Consider the following 18,493-nt stretch of genomic DNA (forward strand, 5'->3'; position numbering starts at 1 on the left):
TGCCATCAGAAGAGAAATCTAACTTTCATCATAATTCAAGCAAGCTCGCTGAATTAATTCTTGCCTCTGCCATGCCATTAGCTGTGTTTTATATTTGTATTTGTGTGTGTGTGTTGCATATGGGTGCAACACATCCGAGGGTGCCGCTGAGTGGTAATAGTTGTGGCACCGTGTGTGTGGGAGTGGGTGGGGGGTAGGCCTTGCGGTCTCAGCGCTGATGGTGGCGTAGTGGTGGCATTTGTCAGCTCGCCTCTTCCGCTTGGTTTCCAGATTGACGTCTTGTTTCTTGGCCCTGTTCTGTGGCGGGCTAAAGGTTCCCCACTGAAAAGGTCAGACACTTACTACAGTTTGCTTAACAGCATGTAACAGTTCCTCTGAGGGAGGACCAGCACACAACACAACAGGCCTGGCCACAGGATATACTCCTAGGCTCATCACTTTTACACGCATGTCTGTGGAGAGTTAAAAGATTTTGTTTTTGTGCTCATGGGCGGAGGTTTGGGTGTTTTTTTTAATACAAATACGTCTTGTAACCAGTAACCTTGTCTAACCCCAACTAAGCACTATGTGTACAGATGATATTTCAAAAGATATTTGCTTCCTCCCCCATATTCCCTTCCTCTGAAAATTAAGATCACCACCGTTAGATTTGTATGCTTGTGGCTGAACTTTGCATAAGCAAACTTATCAGACTACAAATGGAAACCAACATATAAACTAGGGCTGTCAATCGATTACAATACTTAATCACCATTAATCACAAATTTCTTTTAATACTCAATATGCGTGCTTTATGCAAATGTATGTATATGTTAATTATTGGAAATCAATTAACAGAAAACAATGACAGATATTGTCCAGAAACCCTCACAGGTTCTGCATTTAGCATAAAACAATATGCTCACATCCTAACATGGCAAACGGACGCGGGGGAGACCGTAGTTTTGGTCTCCAGGACCGGAGTCTCTGCTGTACTCTGCTCCTCTGTCTGCTTGCCTTCACTCACGCACCGCGCTCGCTCTCACTCTTTCGCTCCACTCACACGTGCATGCGCGCACACTCCACACTGCAGAAGAGCTAGTAGCTCTGAGAATATCTAGTGAATGTACAGTGGACGTTTGTGCAGAAATAACTGCTGCAGCTCCTCCAGACCAACAGGTTTCCCATGTCTTGTGAAGTGACGGGGCTCCGCAGAGAGAAACGTTATCGTCTCCGACCAAAACTCCGGTGTCTCCCCTGTTCCCTCCAGCCGCGGTCTGGAGGCTGAGGCAGGAAAAGCCAACACTAGGATCAGCATTGATTCATGGAGAGACCTTGGTCTGGTCAGCTAACATTACTGCCAAGCAGCTGAAATATAGAGTGATATTGTGGTTTTAGCTGACGTGTGTCGCCTCACTGTTTTGAGCGATGCTCGTTCATGTCTATGTAGAACGAGTGCGAGCAACAGGACGCTGACTTTCGTTGCCTTAACGACCACAGATGTCACTGTTAACAAGACATTTCTGATTCTTACAAATAGTCCCTTTAATGTGTTAAATAAATTAGTGGCGTTAAAATGAATTTGCGTTAACATCTACTGTGTGGATTTGATACTGTTGCATTTTAAAATGTTTATGGGTTTGGTGTGGGAGCTCTGAAGGTTGTTCAGTTTCTGGGAGGGAAGTGGGTCTTGTCTCTGTGTTCATGTGCACTGTTTATACAGGTTATTGTATTGTATCAAAAAGGGGAAATGTGTTGTGTGTGTACAGACCCTGGCTATCAACCGAGGGGAGAGTCTGAAGATTTTGACAGTGAAGGTGAACATTCCCGACAGGGTGAAGAGCGACTTCACTCGGTGGTGCCTCAGCAGCAGGTCAGAAACACAATAAAACACAAACGCCTGGTGGTGTGTGCTGCAGAAATACTGAACATGAAATTACATTCCAACAAGACAAGTATGAAGGCTCCTCACTTTTATACAAGCATTCATTGGTCAAGGTTTGTTCTTTAGAGAATATTTTACCTTGATGAATAATTGAGTTGAGCAGAAACTCAAAACATTTTGTGAAACATTTTTTCCACAAAGTACAATTTAAAGCGTGGATTTAAAAAAAAAAAAATAGATTGTATTGGTAGAACTCTGACATTAATTTGTACTGCTGCATCATTTAGTTTTAATCACATTTAAATATTCTTTTGAATTTCAGGTTAGAGAAAACTTCAATAGAGAGCTCCAGGGATGACATATTTTTGTAGGCCAACCAGGAAGTTAGCATCACTCGGGTTCCCTCGACAAAAAGCAAATGGCATTGTTCCATTGGGTTTTGGATTATAGCAGAAAATAAGCTCTGTGGCAAACAAACGTTTATGATACTTTTATGACTTTTATGATGCTGAACACATTTTGGTCAGCAAGATAATCTCCTCAAATGAACACCACTTTTATGATTTAAGTTAAAAGCAAACGTTAGGTTATAAATGAACTACACCGCGGTCGCATGAGCGAAGCTGTAAAGGAGGACGAGTTGGCGTGATGACGTTTAGTAGTCTCATTTAGCCACTTGTTAGCAACCGCCTTTTTTAAGACACATAAAGGCTTCAAAATTCATGAGTGAGGTATTTATTGATGTATTTTATGTCGTAGAACAAAACGTTTAAATCTCGTCAGCTTGTGTTAACCACAGACCTTATTACAGGCATCTAACTAAAAACCCATTCAAAAAACCCGTTGACTTCCAGATAAGGGAACCAGAAGAGCTAAAATGCTAACTAATTTCCGTGTTTTAGAACTTATTCTTGTAACACTCTATAACATATCATAAACTGTGCAATATGTAAAGCGGAATACAAAAAAATTTGAATTTGGAGCAGGGCTTTGCTTGTATGAATAAAGGTTAAAGAATTCAAATAGCTCTCAATATTTAATCATGCGGCTGCTCTATTTATTTGAAAGAATGGTCTGGTCATGTAACACCAAATGTGCAACAGAACACTCTGGTTGCTTGAAAATATAGTAAATGCTATTTCTTGCACAAATTGTGTTTTTGTTTTTTGTGTGTGGGATGAGATATGCGGCTATTTTCTCCTGAAAGAGAGTGACTTTGCAGACTAGAGAAAGTCCCATTTACTTTTATAGATTGCATGTATAAGTGGAAATGGCCCATAAAAAAAACAAACTTTTTCCCCAATGTGTTAATGCAGATGGAGGCCGAGGACGTTTGCAAAAGAAGAGCTTTTTGCAATCATCAGGAATGCTGTAGAGGACTCTTATAAAAGACTTATTCTGCCTTTCCTCATTCGGAGTTACAGGTATTTTGAGTATGACTGTTAATGTGTGTATGTGTGTGCTCTCATGGCTTTCTTTATTTTAACAACCAGTTATTCGTTTACACAGTGTCCCTATTCCCTCTTCTTCTTTCCACATCACTCACCTCTTCCTTTCCTTCTCTTTATTTCTTTTTACTCTCACCATACAAACCAACCTCTACATCATCTTTATCCACTCTTCTTGTTCACATCTTCACCTACTCCTCTGCCCATCTTCCTCTCTTCCTCCATCTCTCTTTTGCATCCCCTCTGTTTAGGACTAAGCTGACAAGTGCAGCAGAGAAGGAGTCAATCTCCATGTTTGGGCGGAACCTGCGGCAGCGCTTGTTGGTGTGTCCAGTCAGAGGCTGTGTCATCATGGGCGTGGACCCTGGCTTTAGACATGGCTGTAAGCTGGCTGTTCTCTCCCCCACTAGTAAGTGACCACATAATGTACTGAACTTGTGTGCATACCACCTACTTTTGCATACACAACACTTTGAGCTCTTATTCTCATAAGACCAAACCCATGTACAATGTTGTCTTGTCTTTATTACACTCTTTTTGTTCTCAATCGTTTTTCAGCCACAGACCCCTTACAGACCCCCTCATGTATGTCCCTTGGAGTAATTTGACGTAGCCTATTTTTTTTTACACTTCTACACGTCTTAGTTACGTGAAAGACAACACAAGAGAAATGTATTAGAAATATATTAGACATGTATTAAACACATTTGCAGATTCTAAGAGTTATAGATTTGTTATAATAGAACGTTATCTATGAACTATTATACCAACCCAGGTGTCAGAAAAAAAGTTGGTATTGTATTTTTCTGTTAACCACAGGATATGTTGAATGTCGACATTTCTGAACCGAAAAAAAGTTTCATATCCGCCTCGTATCATGTTTGCAGAAATGCACAATGCTACGTGGTTAATGTTGTGAAACAATTGATAAGGTTTAGGCAACAAAACGACTTGGTTATGGTTAGAACAAACATTACGGTTTGTGTTAAAATAATAAAGTAACGTAAAAATGTAACATAACATAACAACCGTAACTACGTAAATACATAACAACCGCTCTTAGCGGACTTTCTTACGTGATGTTACATAACAAGCTTAACAACATTACGTAAAACGTTACGAATAACAATGTAACGTAAAACAACGTTACATAAAAAGTTACGTAACGCGCGACGAGTCAGCGTTTACTTTTGGTTTCACATGGGACATGAACAGCAGTCTCCTGGATGAGTAGTGTGGTGTGTAAGTGTAGATTTAAAATTTAAAATATTATTCGTTGAACAACAAAGCCTTTTGTAAAGAAAAAAATGAAATATGGTAATTTAAATGCATGAATCTGAAAACTTTTCACGGACCCCCTGGCAGAGTGTTATGGACCCCCTGGGGTGCCCATTTTGAGAATCACTGATATAAAGTACAGCTCATAGGCTTCAGATATGCAAATTAAAGCTCTTCTTCTTTTCCTAATCAGTGTTCTATTCAAACATGTAATTGGTCGTTGATACATTCAATAAGCATTAACACAAATTGTTTTTAAGAACAGAACCGTTGTATTTCACCAACCATATTTTTCTGTAATTGTAGTCACATGTGCGTTAGGATTATCTACTCTATCACACTGCGCAAACTAAGTGCCACCCCAAATCCATAGCTAATGGCCTACATTTTGGTGTGTGTATGCATGTGCATGTCAGAGACTAGATGCCACTTGGCATGAGTGAGTGTACATGTGTGTATGTGTGTTTTTGTGTGTCTGCTGTACTGTACAGTATGTCACAGCATGCGTCTCAGTGGGTGTGGCTTCACACTGGGCAAGGGTAGGTCCCACCTTGGTGACTGATTGTGTGGCCACAAGTCATCCTGACACACTTGGAACAGACAGACGCAGGTATACATCGGGTGCCAGGCCCAGCATGGTTTGGTGGTTCCTAGCTCACATGACTTCCAGTCAGAGCTACACTCCTCCTCTGAGGAAGCAGCTAACTGTCAGGGGCTGGACTTCCTGTGGAGGACAGTAAAGACGTGGAGTTCATGAATTATTTGATTTATTTAGGGCATTGGTGCTTCGTTACAGCCCGGACACACCAGGAACGTCAGGAGCCGTGTGGCGGCTGCATTCCCTGTTGTTTTTTATTTCGGTGGCCGTGTTAACAGGTTAGAGCAGTGAGACGCTCAGCTGCGTCTCTTCTACAGAATAGAGGTCTCACCTATTTTTGACGGGTGCGGCGCGTGTCTCACAGCAACAACAGACAGTGAAAGTGTTCTATTGACTGTATATTGACATCATATCAGCTACATTACTACATTTTCAATGTCTAGACATCTGTAGAATATGTCGCAGACAGTGAAGGTGATCTATTGACTGTATATTAACATCATACCAGCAAGATTACTACAGTTTCGATGTCTATCTGTAGAATATGTTACGGAGATGAAAAAAAGTAAAGACTTATTTTTTGTTTTCATTTCGAAATTTTGTTCTATGGACAGAATTCCTTCATTTGTTAACACTAGGCTTTTATTCTGAAATATGTGCCGGACAGTGTTCTAGAACATGCAGTGACTTAGAGAGCTCCATGAATGAATATAGTACGGAGTTTTAATAGTCGATTATTATTATTATTTACAAATTACCACACGTTTCTTAACCTTTCTTGGTCTAAAATAAATATAAATGATATTTATGATGAAATGAAATGGCCATTAAAAGGCAAACTCTATGTAGAAAGAAAGGGCTGACAGCAGCAAATGCAGCAGCAGAATCGCAGCAGACACGCAGCTGAAGTGCAGCTGAAATGCAGCTGGTCTGAACGCCCGACACGTGGATCACGCAGCCACCACGCCACGCAGCCGCCACGCGCTCCTGAAGTTCCTGGTGTGTCCGGGGCTTTAGACAGCATACAGTGGTGGGGAGACATTAGCTGACAGAGCTTAGTCTCTTGAGCCCCCTCTTGTCATCATAATACTTCATCAATAATATTGTGTTTCCTCTCTCCCTCTGTTTGTCTTCATCTCCCTGCTCAGGTCAGATTCTTCATACTGATGTCGTGTACCTGCATAGTTCAGGCCAGCAAAGAGAAGCAGAGAAACTGTGCCACCTTATGATGAAATACAGGTACTTTTTAAATATACTGTTTCAGATGAGTTAAATACAGTGTCAGAAAATCTAGCCTTAAAGGTACGTAGGGTTGGCAGTGTTCTTCAAATACACTTTTGTTATATCAGTTGCAATTCTCATTACATCCCAAAAGCAACAATAAATCAAATGCTCTGACGAAAAAAAGAAAAAAACTCTGGTAACTGTGGCTGTTGCGTGACTGTAATCAGGGTTTTTCCTCGCTCAAAATGAGGCAGAAGTGGTACCCTGATCGTGTCTGATAAAGTGGGGAAAAAGTTGATAAAAAAAGACAACTACTTTATTTTCTTACATTTAACCAGGTGTTAACAGACGCACAATGGCGCTGTAGCAATGTTTCCCACAGGATTTTGTGAGACTGTGGTGGGTGGACCTCGGACCCTCTAGACACCAAGACCTTGAGTAACATCATAGAAAAAGCCATGATGTGATGTGGTATGAAAAACTTTTGACATTTGGAGATTTCTGCAAGAATTGCATTTTTCGGCAAATGGATGGCGAGCACTTCTGTTCTGAAAAAACAGCTCGGAAACACCCTTATTGTCAATCCACTTAGGAAAGCCATCCATCCTCTGAATGCTCTAGGTCTCTAGTTTGTGGCTGTAAAGTTTCACGAGGCTGTGATGATTAATACAGTGAGGTCAAGTTTCAAATAATGGTCTCACTACAATGGAATGGCTACTTCAAGGCTGTTTATGGACCCCAGTATGCAGAAATATTCAAACACATCATTTTAGAACAGGCAAAAATAACACATTTATACTGCAGTCAAAAAACTGCAATGTTTTTGCCCCAAACTGCATGTGATTATCATAAAGTGGGCATGTCTGTAAAGGGCAGACTCATGTGTACCCATAAAACCCATTTTTTATTCACATATCTTGAGGTCAGAGGTCAAGGGACCCCTTTTTAAAATCGCTATTCCAGTTTTTCCTCGCCAAAATTTAGTGTAACTTTGTAGCGTTATTTAGCGATCTTCCCGACAAGTTAGCGTGACATGGGTGGTATCAATGGATAGATGGTTTTGTAGTTTCATATGATGCCAGTATCTCCTCTCTACCTTGAAAACTTAGCCCACAATAGACGTCGAAAGACAGAATAGGCGGGCCGGCGGAGTTTTAAGGGGTTAAAGTGATGCATCAATAATTATAATCCAATAATATATAGGCTATTATTATGAAATGGGCCATTAGGAGTACTTTGACTTTTGGTACTTTAAGTGTATTTTGATGCTAATACTTTTGTACTTTTACTTAAGAAACATTTTGAAAGCGGGACATACTTGTAACAGAGTATTTTATACACTGTGGTAATACTCTTTAAGTGAAATATCTGAGTACTTTCTCCACCACTGTGCTCTAGTAAACAATTTAATCATGAACACATTGGTTGTTTTGATATGAATGGTGATGACACTGCAAAAAAAGTCACAAAGCATGGTAAATGAGACGGAGCCGGGTCCGTGTTTCAAGATGGATTGGGTAGGGTTGCTGACATTGCCGCTGACCTCTGACGCACTCTGAGGACAGTCCGCCCCGGTTGGCAGCATGGATGTATAAAGAGGTTGACAGTCGCTAAGTCCGCCGCATGTTCGTTGTTTACCTTTATAATGAGGGGGAGTGGCTTTGGAGGGAGGCCTGAAGGGACGGACTGTCAGTGTTGCCAACTTGGCGGATTTCTCTCCAGATTTAGGGACCTTTGGAGCTAGTACTGCTAGCTACTTTCATTGGAAAAGAGTTGGCAACACTGGACTGAGTTTTTCGGTTGGATCATTTTTAAAATCTAGTGTACTCTTGCTGATTTCTTAGTAGGGCTGTGTATCGGAAAGAATCTTGCGATACGATACGCATCGTGATACAGGATTTTTAGGAAAACTGTCATAGTATAAAGACACACTACCATATGTGTAAAATCTGAATAAAGAAGAATCAGAACAGTTGGACTTGCATTTGCATTTATCATCTGCTGTAACATCCAACATCATAGCACTACTTTGAGAGGGCACATATCTTTGCAAAATGAAACAAAGTATTATATAGTCTATAAGCATATCGCGATACTATATATTTTTGATATTTTCTTACACCCCTATTTCTCAGCATTATCGACCCTACCTTTAAGGGATGTTTGTGTTGTGCTAATCAAGGTTTCATTGCTGTAACTTTTCTGTCTGCATTTATATAGCAGCAGTAATAACTCAGTGCTACAAAATCATCCGGTCTGTTTTCTCATGTATGTGTTTCTTCCACGGAAACAAATGGAGAAAGAGAATTGTGAATGTGAACCTAACCTCATTTTAAACCTTTATGGATCGCCTTCATAATCTTCATTGTCTTTCTCCTCTTCCTCTTGTCCATACTAGCTGTGCCAGGGTTGTCATTGGCAACGGGACAGCGTGTCGTGAGACCGAGTCCGTCTTCGCTGACCTCATCGCTAGGCGCCGTTTTCACCCCCTGGACGTGTCCTACTGGTAAGGTGTTTCATCCAGTGCATGCTACATCAGGCCCCAGTTACCCTGAATAGAAAGAAGTGGGTATAGAAAATTGTTTGGTAAACCCCACTGTCGAGAGGGCTGACATCCATGGCATAGTTTTATATTTATTGGTTCCACATGATTCACATATTATGTATTGTGTTGATATTAATTAACATTCCACATTATATTTTGTATATTTAAAGTGTACCTTCACCCATAGGTCTGAGCCTAAGTCCACCAACTGCATAATTTAGAAAAATGCTAAAAAAGTGGGCAAAAGGCTGAGAGATGAAACCACACCTACTTCCGTACGACTGAAGCCTTGATGCGGCGTTCACAAAATTTTACCCAGCCAGCTACAGTAGCTTGGGAAATAGCGATATGGGACACTGAATTTGATGAATCTATTGTTTATAGTATAATAATTGCTTCATCCACACATTCTTGTCACAGCGTAGGAAAGCACATCGCTATCACTAGATAATTAGACATTAATGCTGACTCACCAGATTTTGTAATGTGCTGATGGCTTAATTGTCAGTCCACAGAACAGGCTCGTGCTGTGCTTTGATTGTAATGCCACACAGTGGTTAAGGAAAAAGTGTCAAGACGCTGTGGGGAGAGGCGAGGAGGGGTTCTGATTAGAGGGTGTTAAAATTATTTTTTTTAAATAAAAATGTCATTACGCGGATTATTCCCAAACGCTCGACTATTTCTCAGAGTTGGTCATGTCTAGAAGGTAACCCGCAAATGGCAAAAACTACGACCTAACCTTAAAGGGGCTCTATGTTAAAATCAGAAATTGCTTGTTAACAGCGACACCTCTGGCCGTTAAGTCAACTAAAGTCAGCATTCTGTTGCTCGCGCTTGTGCTCGCTCTACATAAACATGAACGAGCATCGGTCAAAACAGTGAGGCGACACACGTCAGCTAAAACCACAATATCACTCTATATTTCAGCTGCTTGGCAGTAATGTTAGCTGACCAGACGAAGGTCTCTCTCACTGCGTTGTCCTGCTTCAGACTCCCGTCTTCTGCAGGGTGTAGTGTGCACGCATTCATGTGAGAGGTGGAGCGAGTGAGAACGAGCGCGGTGTGTGAGTGAAGGCAAGCAGGCAGAGGAGCAGAGCAGCATCGACTCCGGTCCTGGAGACCAGGTCTACAGTCTCCCCTGTGTCTTCTGGCCGCGGTCGGGGGGCTGGAGCAGAAAGAGTTGACACTGTTTTGCAAGACGGGCTTCACTATATATAACTTTGTTTGTGTAAGAAGTTACAAACAGTACCTTTTAACTATACGAGGTCAATGCCTTACCTGAAACATCTCGCAATAGTTTCCCAACTCCAGGGTTACCTTCTTGACACAACCCTCAGAATTGGCCTTGCAAGATTAGGGCTGATTTAAAACAGTAGTTGAGCCATTTTCAACCATATAATTGAGATTTTTATAAATTCTGTAAGAAATGTCAATACTGACACCAGCAGTGATGTGCTTCATCACAGTTCAGTCATATCATTGAGTTCATAGCTTAAAAAAAGACGTTTAAGTGCTGCAGTAAGTAAGACAAACTGTATTTCATATTTCCCCACTGTTTGAAAAACTCCTCAAGCATGTTTCAAGACTTTCAAATATCCCGAACCTTTTAGAATGAACGTTCTCTGAATTATTCCTGAGTGTCATTTGTAAGATTCAATGCCATGGTTCAGTGTACCGTCAATGAGTACGAGACGGGTATGTAAGGATGGGGAAGACCGTGGGATGAAGGGGGGTGTCAATGAGGTCTGGAATGATGATGATGATGATGATGATGAATGAGAAATAATGGTTTGGGTATAATGGAGAAAGTTAAGTGTGTGAAGAGGAAAAGGGCGGGTGAATAAAGGGAGTTAGCAATGTGAAAGAGTAAAGGACAGAGGAGGAAAATGTGTGGGAGCGAGAGAGCTTGGACAAATTGGAATGTGTCCCTCAAGCGTATATTAAGCGTCTATTAAAGCCATCTGGGCTTTGTTTCACTTTGGTCCAATTAAAGAGACGTTTTGCGGTCCACGTTGTGTCTGTAACCGGGCCCGGTCCACTCTTCAGAATGCAACAGCACAGAACGTCGGTCCAAGCATAACAACCACTGGCCTCTCCTTGCTCCGTCTCTTTCTCCCTCTGCTGAGTTCCATGTGTGTTTGTTGACTTGAGGTTAGCATTGGGACCACAGCCTAGAATGATTCTGAGCTGTGCGTGAATGTGCGTGTGTCTGCATATGAGGGTTTTGTCAGTATCTTTGAGTACATACACATTTCAGAGGTCATATCTTTGGCGTAATAGCCCACGTTTTTTCTCTAAAGTTCCATTTTCTGTCTATTTGCAAGAACAGAAACTGTCAAAGTGGGGCGTTTATTAAGTTAACTTCCCCTTGATTATTTTCATGACAGACATTATTTCTTTTGAGCAGACTTGAGCACCTCCAGAGCAGCAAAATTTAACATCTTGATATAATGTCTCTCTTGTTCATTCTTTTACTGGAGCTAATGGCACTCGTGCTTTTCAAAACGCGTAAGAATGTTGGACCTCTGCTTGATGTGGTGCTGGCTGAATGTCCTATATCACCTGATATGATTAACTATATTTTTTCAGCACGTAGCACATGTGTAAATGGTCTGCCTTCGCTTTAGTAAGGTTTGTGGAATAAAGGCTTTTGCAAGTGCATGAACTTTGGAAGAGCAGAGAGATGTTATTTTGCTGTTAGCCATAGAAGTATGGTTGTTGTTATCCAGATGATATCGCCCCGGAGTCATCTGGTCTCGTGCCTCCTTTTGGTTTCTTTGGACCATGCCTGGTGTAGGCTCAGAAACATAGATGTTAAAGTGGAATTTGTGTGTCTGTATTAAAATGTAGATACAGACTCTGTTGAACTTTTCTCTATAGCCATCGTTTGTCTCATTCTGTGTATTATTTCTATCTTCACTCTGCTCTCTCCCTCCTTCCTCGCCACTGTCTTCTAAGCTTTATCTAATAATGTGCTTTTTAACCCCCTGAGACCCGCGATCCTGACTGACTTTAATGTCTTTCAGAGGCTCTAGTAGGTTCAATTTTCTGACTAGAGTGAAGATATCCAATGAAACTAGAAAAACAAAGGAATCCATTTGTACCAACCAAGTCATGCTACCATGTCGGGAGGTTGGGCTAAATTTTAGCGAGGAAAAACTGTCATGGCCATTTTCAAAGGGGTCCCTTGACCTCTGACCTCCAGATATGTGAATGTAAATGGGTTCTATGGGTACCCACAAGTCTCCCCTTTACAGACACGCCCACTTTATGATAATCACATGCAGTTTGGGACAAAAAACATGCAGTTTTTTTCGTGCAGTATAAATGTTATTTCTGCCTATTCTAAAATGGTGTATTTGAATATTTCTGCATACGTAGGTCCATAAACAGTCTTGGAATTGCATAATTTGGGTATTACTGTAAAGCGAAAACTCTTGTGGATCCAATGAGCCCAACTGTATTCATGTGTGATGATGTTAGTCCCCATAGGAGACATTTCATTGTAGTGAGACCATTTTTTTTTTTTTTATTTGGCCTCACTGTAAAAAAACAAAATAACCTGTTGTGACCTCTAGGATAATCATCACAGCCTCATGAAACTTTACAACCTACAAACTTATGACAGTGCTGCTACAGCCACTCATGTCGGATTTTTTTTTTTTTTTGTCAGAGCACTTTATTTGATGATTGCTGTCAGGACGTAAAGAGAATTTCAACAAATGTAACAACAAATGTTTTTGAAGAAGATTACCACCCCTAGCTTTAAGTAAATTAGATATTTGACTCATTAATTAACCCTCTGAGACCCACAATAGACCCGTTTCATTTATACTGCATTAAAAAAAAAAACATGGTTTTTGGCCCAAACTGCATGTGATTATCATAAAGTGATTATCATAAAGTGATTTTCATAAAGTGATTATCATAAAGTGATTTTCATAATGTGATTATCATAAAGTGATTTTCATAAAGTGATTATCATAAAGTGGGCATGTCTGTAAAGGGGAGATTCATAGGTACCCATAGAACCCATTTTCACAAAAGTCTAGTACTGTATTTTTGGAATTAGCTATACCTAACATTATTTTACTATCTAACTAGCTAGCTACCAATATGCCATGCCTGGTCGCTAGCCGCGGGATAACCGTCACAACATGCGCTGAAATCCCGTCATGAATCTCTCCGTTCCAGTGGATTTCTCTGTTCCAATCGACAGCACTTGCATAAACTATAACTACTGGAAAATGAAGGAAGTCAGAAAGCTTATAAGTGTTTTTTTGTTGACATAAAATACATTCAGAAAGTGGCAGCGTGTTTATTTATATTGCAAATGTTGTTGAAATTCTATACTCGGTTACTACTGTTTACCGTGATGACGCTGCCACCTTGTGGTTTCCTGGCACGCCCTCTCAATATGTGTGTACATGTTGCAGTATGTTTTCCATCATGTTCTATCACTTCCAGAATAATATCCATTTTTTAAAAAATGTCCGTTGTTCCCCTTTAAGGATGTAGTAATGGTGGTACATAGGGGTTAGGCATAGGTTAGACTCCTTGAAGATATCTGGGTGAACGTTGCTATCCAATGTTCTATCCCTTGATAGATGATGATGGGAGGGCAGGGAGAGACGACTGGCTTCAAGGAGTGACGGTTGTTGCTAACTATGAGGGTCTTCCTCCCCTGCTGACTGACCCACCGCGCTGACCCTGACCTGCCATTAGGGAAACCTCATTACCACGGCAACTAAGATGATGGCAATGACGTAGAATTGCCATGTAGCATCAGAAACAGCAAGGGGTCTTAGTGCTTGCTGTGAATGTCCCCAGTACAATTAATTGACCCAGTTTCTGGTATACGTTGCGACTATTTGTGTTTCTATATGTACGAGCACTTGTCGGCTGACCTTATACCCAACGAGGTTCAAACTGGCGTTGATCGACTGGTGTAGAAAGTCTTTCAGGCAGTCGCATGCATATAGGAAGCTGGCTCAGTCACACCAGCACATACAGCGACCTTGCACTTCTACAGACACACTATTCCTGAGCTGAATACTGTCCCGTCCGCTTCAATGTATTTATAACGTCAGTTCCATCTCCACCTTACCATCTGTGTTTCTTTGGCTTCCCTTGTTTTTTGTGCTCTCTCTTTGTCGTCCTCAGCTACTGAAAGCAGCTGTGCTCTTGGAAAGATGTATTTTGGCTCAACTATCCACAAGAATGTGTGTGTGAAAAAGCGAGTGATTATTTTGTCTTCATTGTGTCATTTGGCCAGACTGGAGAACAGTTTTGATTTTATAAGGGTTTTAACATCATTACCTTGTTAGGTTGGATCAGCCGTTAAAATGTGACATTGCCAGAGTTTTTATTTTTGCAGAAGTGCTGTTTGAGGTATTATAGACCTGTGTTTTTTATAGGTAATACAGACTCCTCTTCTCTTCTCTCCTGTCCTCTCTTCTCCTCTATCTACCTCACCAGTGCAGTAGTTCATTAAAGACCTCAGCCTCATTTGCACCATCTGCTTCCTGTCTCCCCGTGAGCCTTCATTGTGTCACCACCCCCACCCTTCTCCACCCTTTCTTCTCAACCTGCCTCTCTCTCTCTCTCTCTCTCTCTCTCTCTCTCTCTCTCTCTCTCTCTCTCTCTCTCTCTCTCTCTCTCTCTCTCTCTCTCTCTCTCTCTCTCTCTCTCTCTCTCTCTCTCTCTCTCTCTCTCTCTCTCTCCCCCGTCTCTCCGTCCTTCTGCCTCAGTGCTCAGCTGGAATGACAGACAGAAATGGCAGCCTGCGGGACATCCTTACTTGTATGTCTTCCGTTTGTGTGTATGCAGTTGTCAGTGCCTTAGTCCTGTTCGAGTAGACTCATCGTACTGAGTCACCGCTTCCATCATTTGTAAGGAGTGTGGCCTTTTCTCAAGACGGCCAGAGAAGGGCACACATTTGTGTGAGTGAGTGTGTCGAAGTAGTGTAATTTAAGTGGAGGAATCGGTGTGAATGTGTATAAAAGGCTGGCCAGTGTGTGTGCATTTCTCCAAATGTCTGTCCTTGCCATAAATATAAATATACAGTGGAGGAAATAAGTATTTGATCCCTTGCCGATTTTGTAAGTTTGCCCACTTACGAAGAAAAGAACGGTCTGTCATTTTAATGGTAGGTTTATTTTAACAGTGAGAGACAGAATATAAAAAAAAAAATCCCGAAAATCACATCATATAAAAGTTATAAATTGATTTGTATTTTATTGTGGGAAATAAGTATTTGATCCCCTAGCAACCAACAAGAATTCTGTCCCCCACAGACCGGTTAGATTAGTCCTCTCGCTTTAAGAAAGTACTCCGAATCTCAACTCGTGACCTGTATAAAAGACACCTGTCTCAACTCATTACCTGTATAAAAGACACCTGTCCACAATCAGATTCCAACCTCTCCACCATGGGCAAGACCAAAGGGCTGTCCAAGGACGTCAGGGACAAGATTGTAGACCTGCACAAGACTGGAATCGGCCACAAGACCATCAGCAAGCAGCTTTGTGAGAAGGAGACAACTGTTGGTGCCATTATTCGGAAATGGAAGAAACACAAAATGACCATCAATCGCCCTCGGTCTGGGGCTCCACGCAAGATCTCGTCTCGTGGGGTATCGATGATCATGAGAAAGGTGAGGGATCAGCCCAGAACTACACGGGAGGAACTTCTTAATGATCGCAAGACAGCTGGGACCACAATCACCAAGAAAACCATTGGTAACACACTACACCGTAATGGTTTAAAATCCTGCAGCGCCCGCAATGTCCCCCTGCTCAAGAAGGAACATGTACAGGCCCGTCTGTTTGCCAATGAACACCTGAATGATTCAGAGAAGGCTTGGGAGACGGTGATGTGGTCAGATGAGACCAAAATCGAGCTTTTTGGCATCAACTCGACTCGCCGTGTTTGGAGGAAGAGAAATGCTGACTATAACCCCAAGAACACCATCCCCACCGTCAAGCATGGAGGGAGCTGAAGCTTCGAGTTGCCAAGCGACAGCCTCGAAACCTTAAGGATTTGGAGATGATCTGCAAAAAGGAGTGGACCAAAATCCCCCCTGAGATGTGCGCAAACCTGGTGACCAACTACAAGAAACGTCTGACCTCTGTGCTTGCCAACAACGTTTCTCCACCAAGTACTGAGTCATGTTTTGCTAGGGGATCAAATACTTATTTCCCACAATCAAATGCAAATCAATTTTTAACTTTTATATGATGTGATTTTCTGGATTTTTTTTTTTTATATTCTGTCTCTCACTGTTAAAATATACCTACCATTAAAATTATAGACCGTTCTTTTCTTTGTAAGTGGGCAAACTTACAAAATCGGCAAGGGATCAAATACTTATTTCCTCCACTGTATGTTGCAGATGGTGATGAAATTCCTTTGGTTGTTTCTTTTTTTTTTTTGTAACAGAACAGGGACATTGTTAGATATTATGTGTGTATTCACAGTAGGGCTGCAACTATCATGTTTCTGTCATATTTTATTATGTTGTATTTTTTCGACAGATTAACTCTAAAAATATCAGAAAATAATGAAATGTGCCAATAAACAATTTCTCCTACCAACAGTGCATAACCCAAAGATACTAAACAGAGAAAAGCCTCAAATTCTCACATTTGAGCAGCTTGAACCAGGACATATTTTCGATATCATAAAAATGGTTGACAAAGATGAATTTTCTGTTTGAGTAATCGATTCATTGGTTAATTGTTTCCGCACTAATTTACAGCTGATAACAGTTATGTTGTTATAAATATTACTTTGACAAATAATTCAAATAATTCTAAACCAAAGTCTACTAACAAGCTTTTCTGAAACTTTTAACTGCATCTCATGGTCATTCGCTCTATCCCAGACTGTGAGATGCTGTTGAAAGCTTCATAAAAAGCCTACCTCTCATTTGATTTATTACCTCAGTAAACATTGTAAACATGAGTTTATGGTCTCAATCGCTGGTTTCAAGTCTTCTTCAATACAGCATGATGTTCATTTAGTAAATGATGGTCCCATTTAGAGTCAGATAGACCATAAAGCAGGGGATGCTTTAGGGCGTGGCTACCTTGTGATTGACAGGTCTCTACCAGGGCATTGTCCGGTCTGGGAGTTGTCCGTGTTTTTGTCTTACAACTTTAAGCCTTTCACAGGAAAACGTCTTTCTCAGTGTTTGGTTGTATTTAGCGCTGACCCTCTCGTGTCACAACATGGCGACGGCCAAATACCAAGATGACGATGGCCAAATACCAACATAACAGCCAAAATGGGTGACGTCACGGTGACTACATCCAGTTCTCATATACGGTCTATGCTTGAAACTAGCGATTGAGAACATAAACTCATGTTTACAATGTTTACTGAGGTAATAAATCAAGTGAGAAGTAGGCTCCTTTCCTCATAGACTTCTATACAACCAGACTTCTGTTTGCAACCAGAGGAGTCGCCCCCTGCTGGCTGTTAGAAAGAATGCAAGTTTAAGGCACTTCCGCGTTGACATCACTTCTCAGACCCGGAGGTAGCCCACTGAAAAAAGTTAGCAAATGGACCACATACATAAGACTGAGTTTTACATTTAGATGTGTGAGTATAACCACTGTAACCACAGCATAAACTATGACACCTTTTCAACCGCATCACATGTAATAGTTCTTTATCTCCCTTTACTGTTGTCTTCGCTAAGTGAGGAACAAATGACCAGATTGGACTCTTCATCCCCCTATCAGATATACATAGGGCGGCTGTGGCTCAGAGGGTAGAGCAGGTTGTCCACCAATTGGAAGGTCGGTGGTTCGATCCCCGGCTGCTCCGGGTCACATGTCGATGTGTCCTTGAGCAAGACACTTAACCCCAAATTGCTCCCAGAGGCATAGCCATCGGTGTGTGAATGAGTATTTAGATTAAATCCTGATGGGCAAAGTTGGCACCTTAGTAGCCTCTGCCATCAGTGTATGAATGTGTGTGTGAATATGTAGTGTAAAGCGCTTTGAGTGGTCGGAAGACTAGAAAAGCGCTATATAAGTCCAAGTCCATTTACCATTTACCATTTACAAGTAACCTTACATGATTAAGCTTGAACATTGCCTCTATGAATGACCAGCCTCCTGCAGGACATTATACAGCATGAGGTATCATTAAGCTGACAAGGTTAGTCTGTGCCTGTGACGGCCCCCACTGAATGCACATCAGGTTATTTGCCATACAACTGTGTCCCAATAATGTAAAGAGCTCCTGCTGGAGGTCAGTTTGTGACATACTAGTTTAGAAAACAAACGCTACATTTCTGACTTAAGTCAGAATCATTTGATAGGTTGTGTGTTAAGTATGTGCACATGTGTATCTGTTCTGATGTTTGTCTACCAGGTTATTGACATGAACACCTTCTCATTGCTAGCACACTGTCCACTATGTGTGTGTGTGTTTCTTTCTGGCTTCTTGACAGGCCAGTGCAGCATGACCTCATCTGTCATTGTGCTTTAGCACTGACTGGTGGAGCATGCAGGCCTTGTCAAAGC

At 41.4% G+C, this 18,493-nt stretch overlaps 1 protein-coding gene across 3 annotated transcripts in view; it reads left to right on the forward strand.

The window, feature by feature from the left end:
• Positions 1 to 18,493, forward strand: part of srbd1 (S1 RNA binding domain 1) — a 98,212-nt gene that overhangs the window by 17,267 nt on the left and 62,452 nt on the right. For all 3 annotated transcript variants that reach the window (XM_074645272.1, XM_074645274.1, XM_074645273.1), the window contains exons 10-14: positions 1,749 to 1,852; positions 3,181 to 3,288; positions 3,564 to 3,721; positions 6,337 to 6,427; positions 8,811 to 8,918. In XM_074645272.1, coding sequence (XP_074501373.1) covers positions 1,749 to 1,852; positions 3,181 to 3,288; positions 3,564 to 3,721; positions 6,337 to 6,427; positions 8,811 to 8,918 — 569 coding nt within the window. The remainder of the gene's footprint in view (positions 1 to 1,748; positions 1,853 to 3,180; positions 3,289 to 3,563; positions 3,722 to 6,336; positions 6,428 to 8,810; positions 8,919 to 18,493) is intronic.

This window comes from Sebastes fasciatus, chromosome 9 (assembly GCF_043250625.1).
Source record: "Sebastes fasciatus isolate fSebFas1 chromosome 9, fSebFas1.pri, whole genome shotgun sequence".
NCBI lineage: Eukaryota > Metazoa > Chordata > Actinopteri > Perciformes > Sebastidae > Sebastes > Sebastes fasciatus.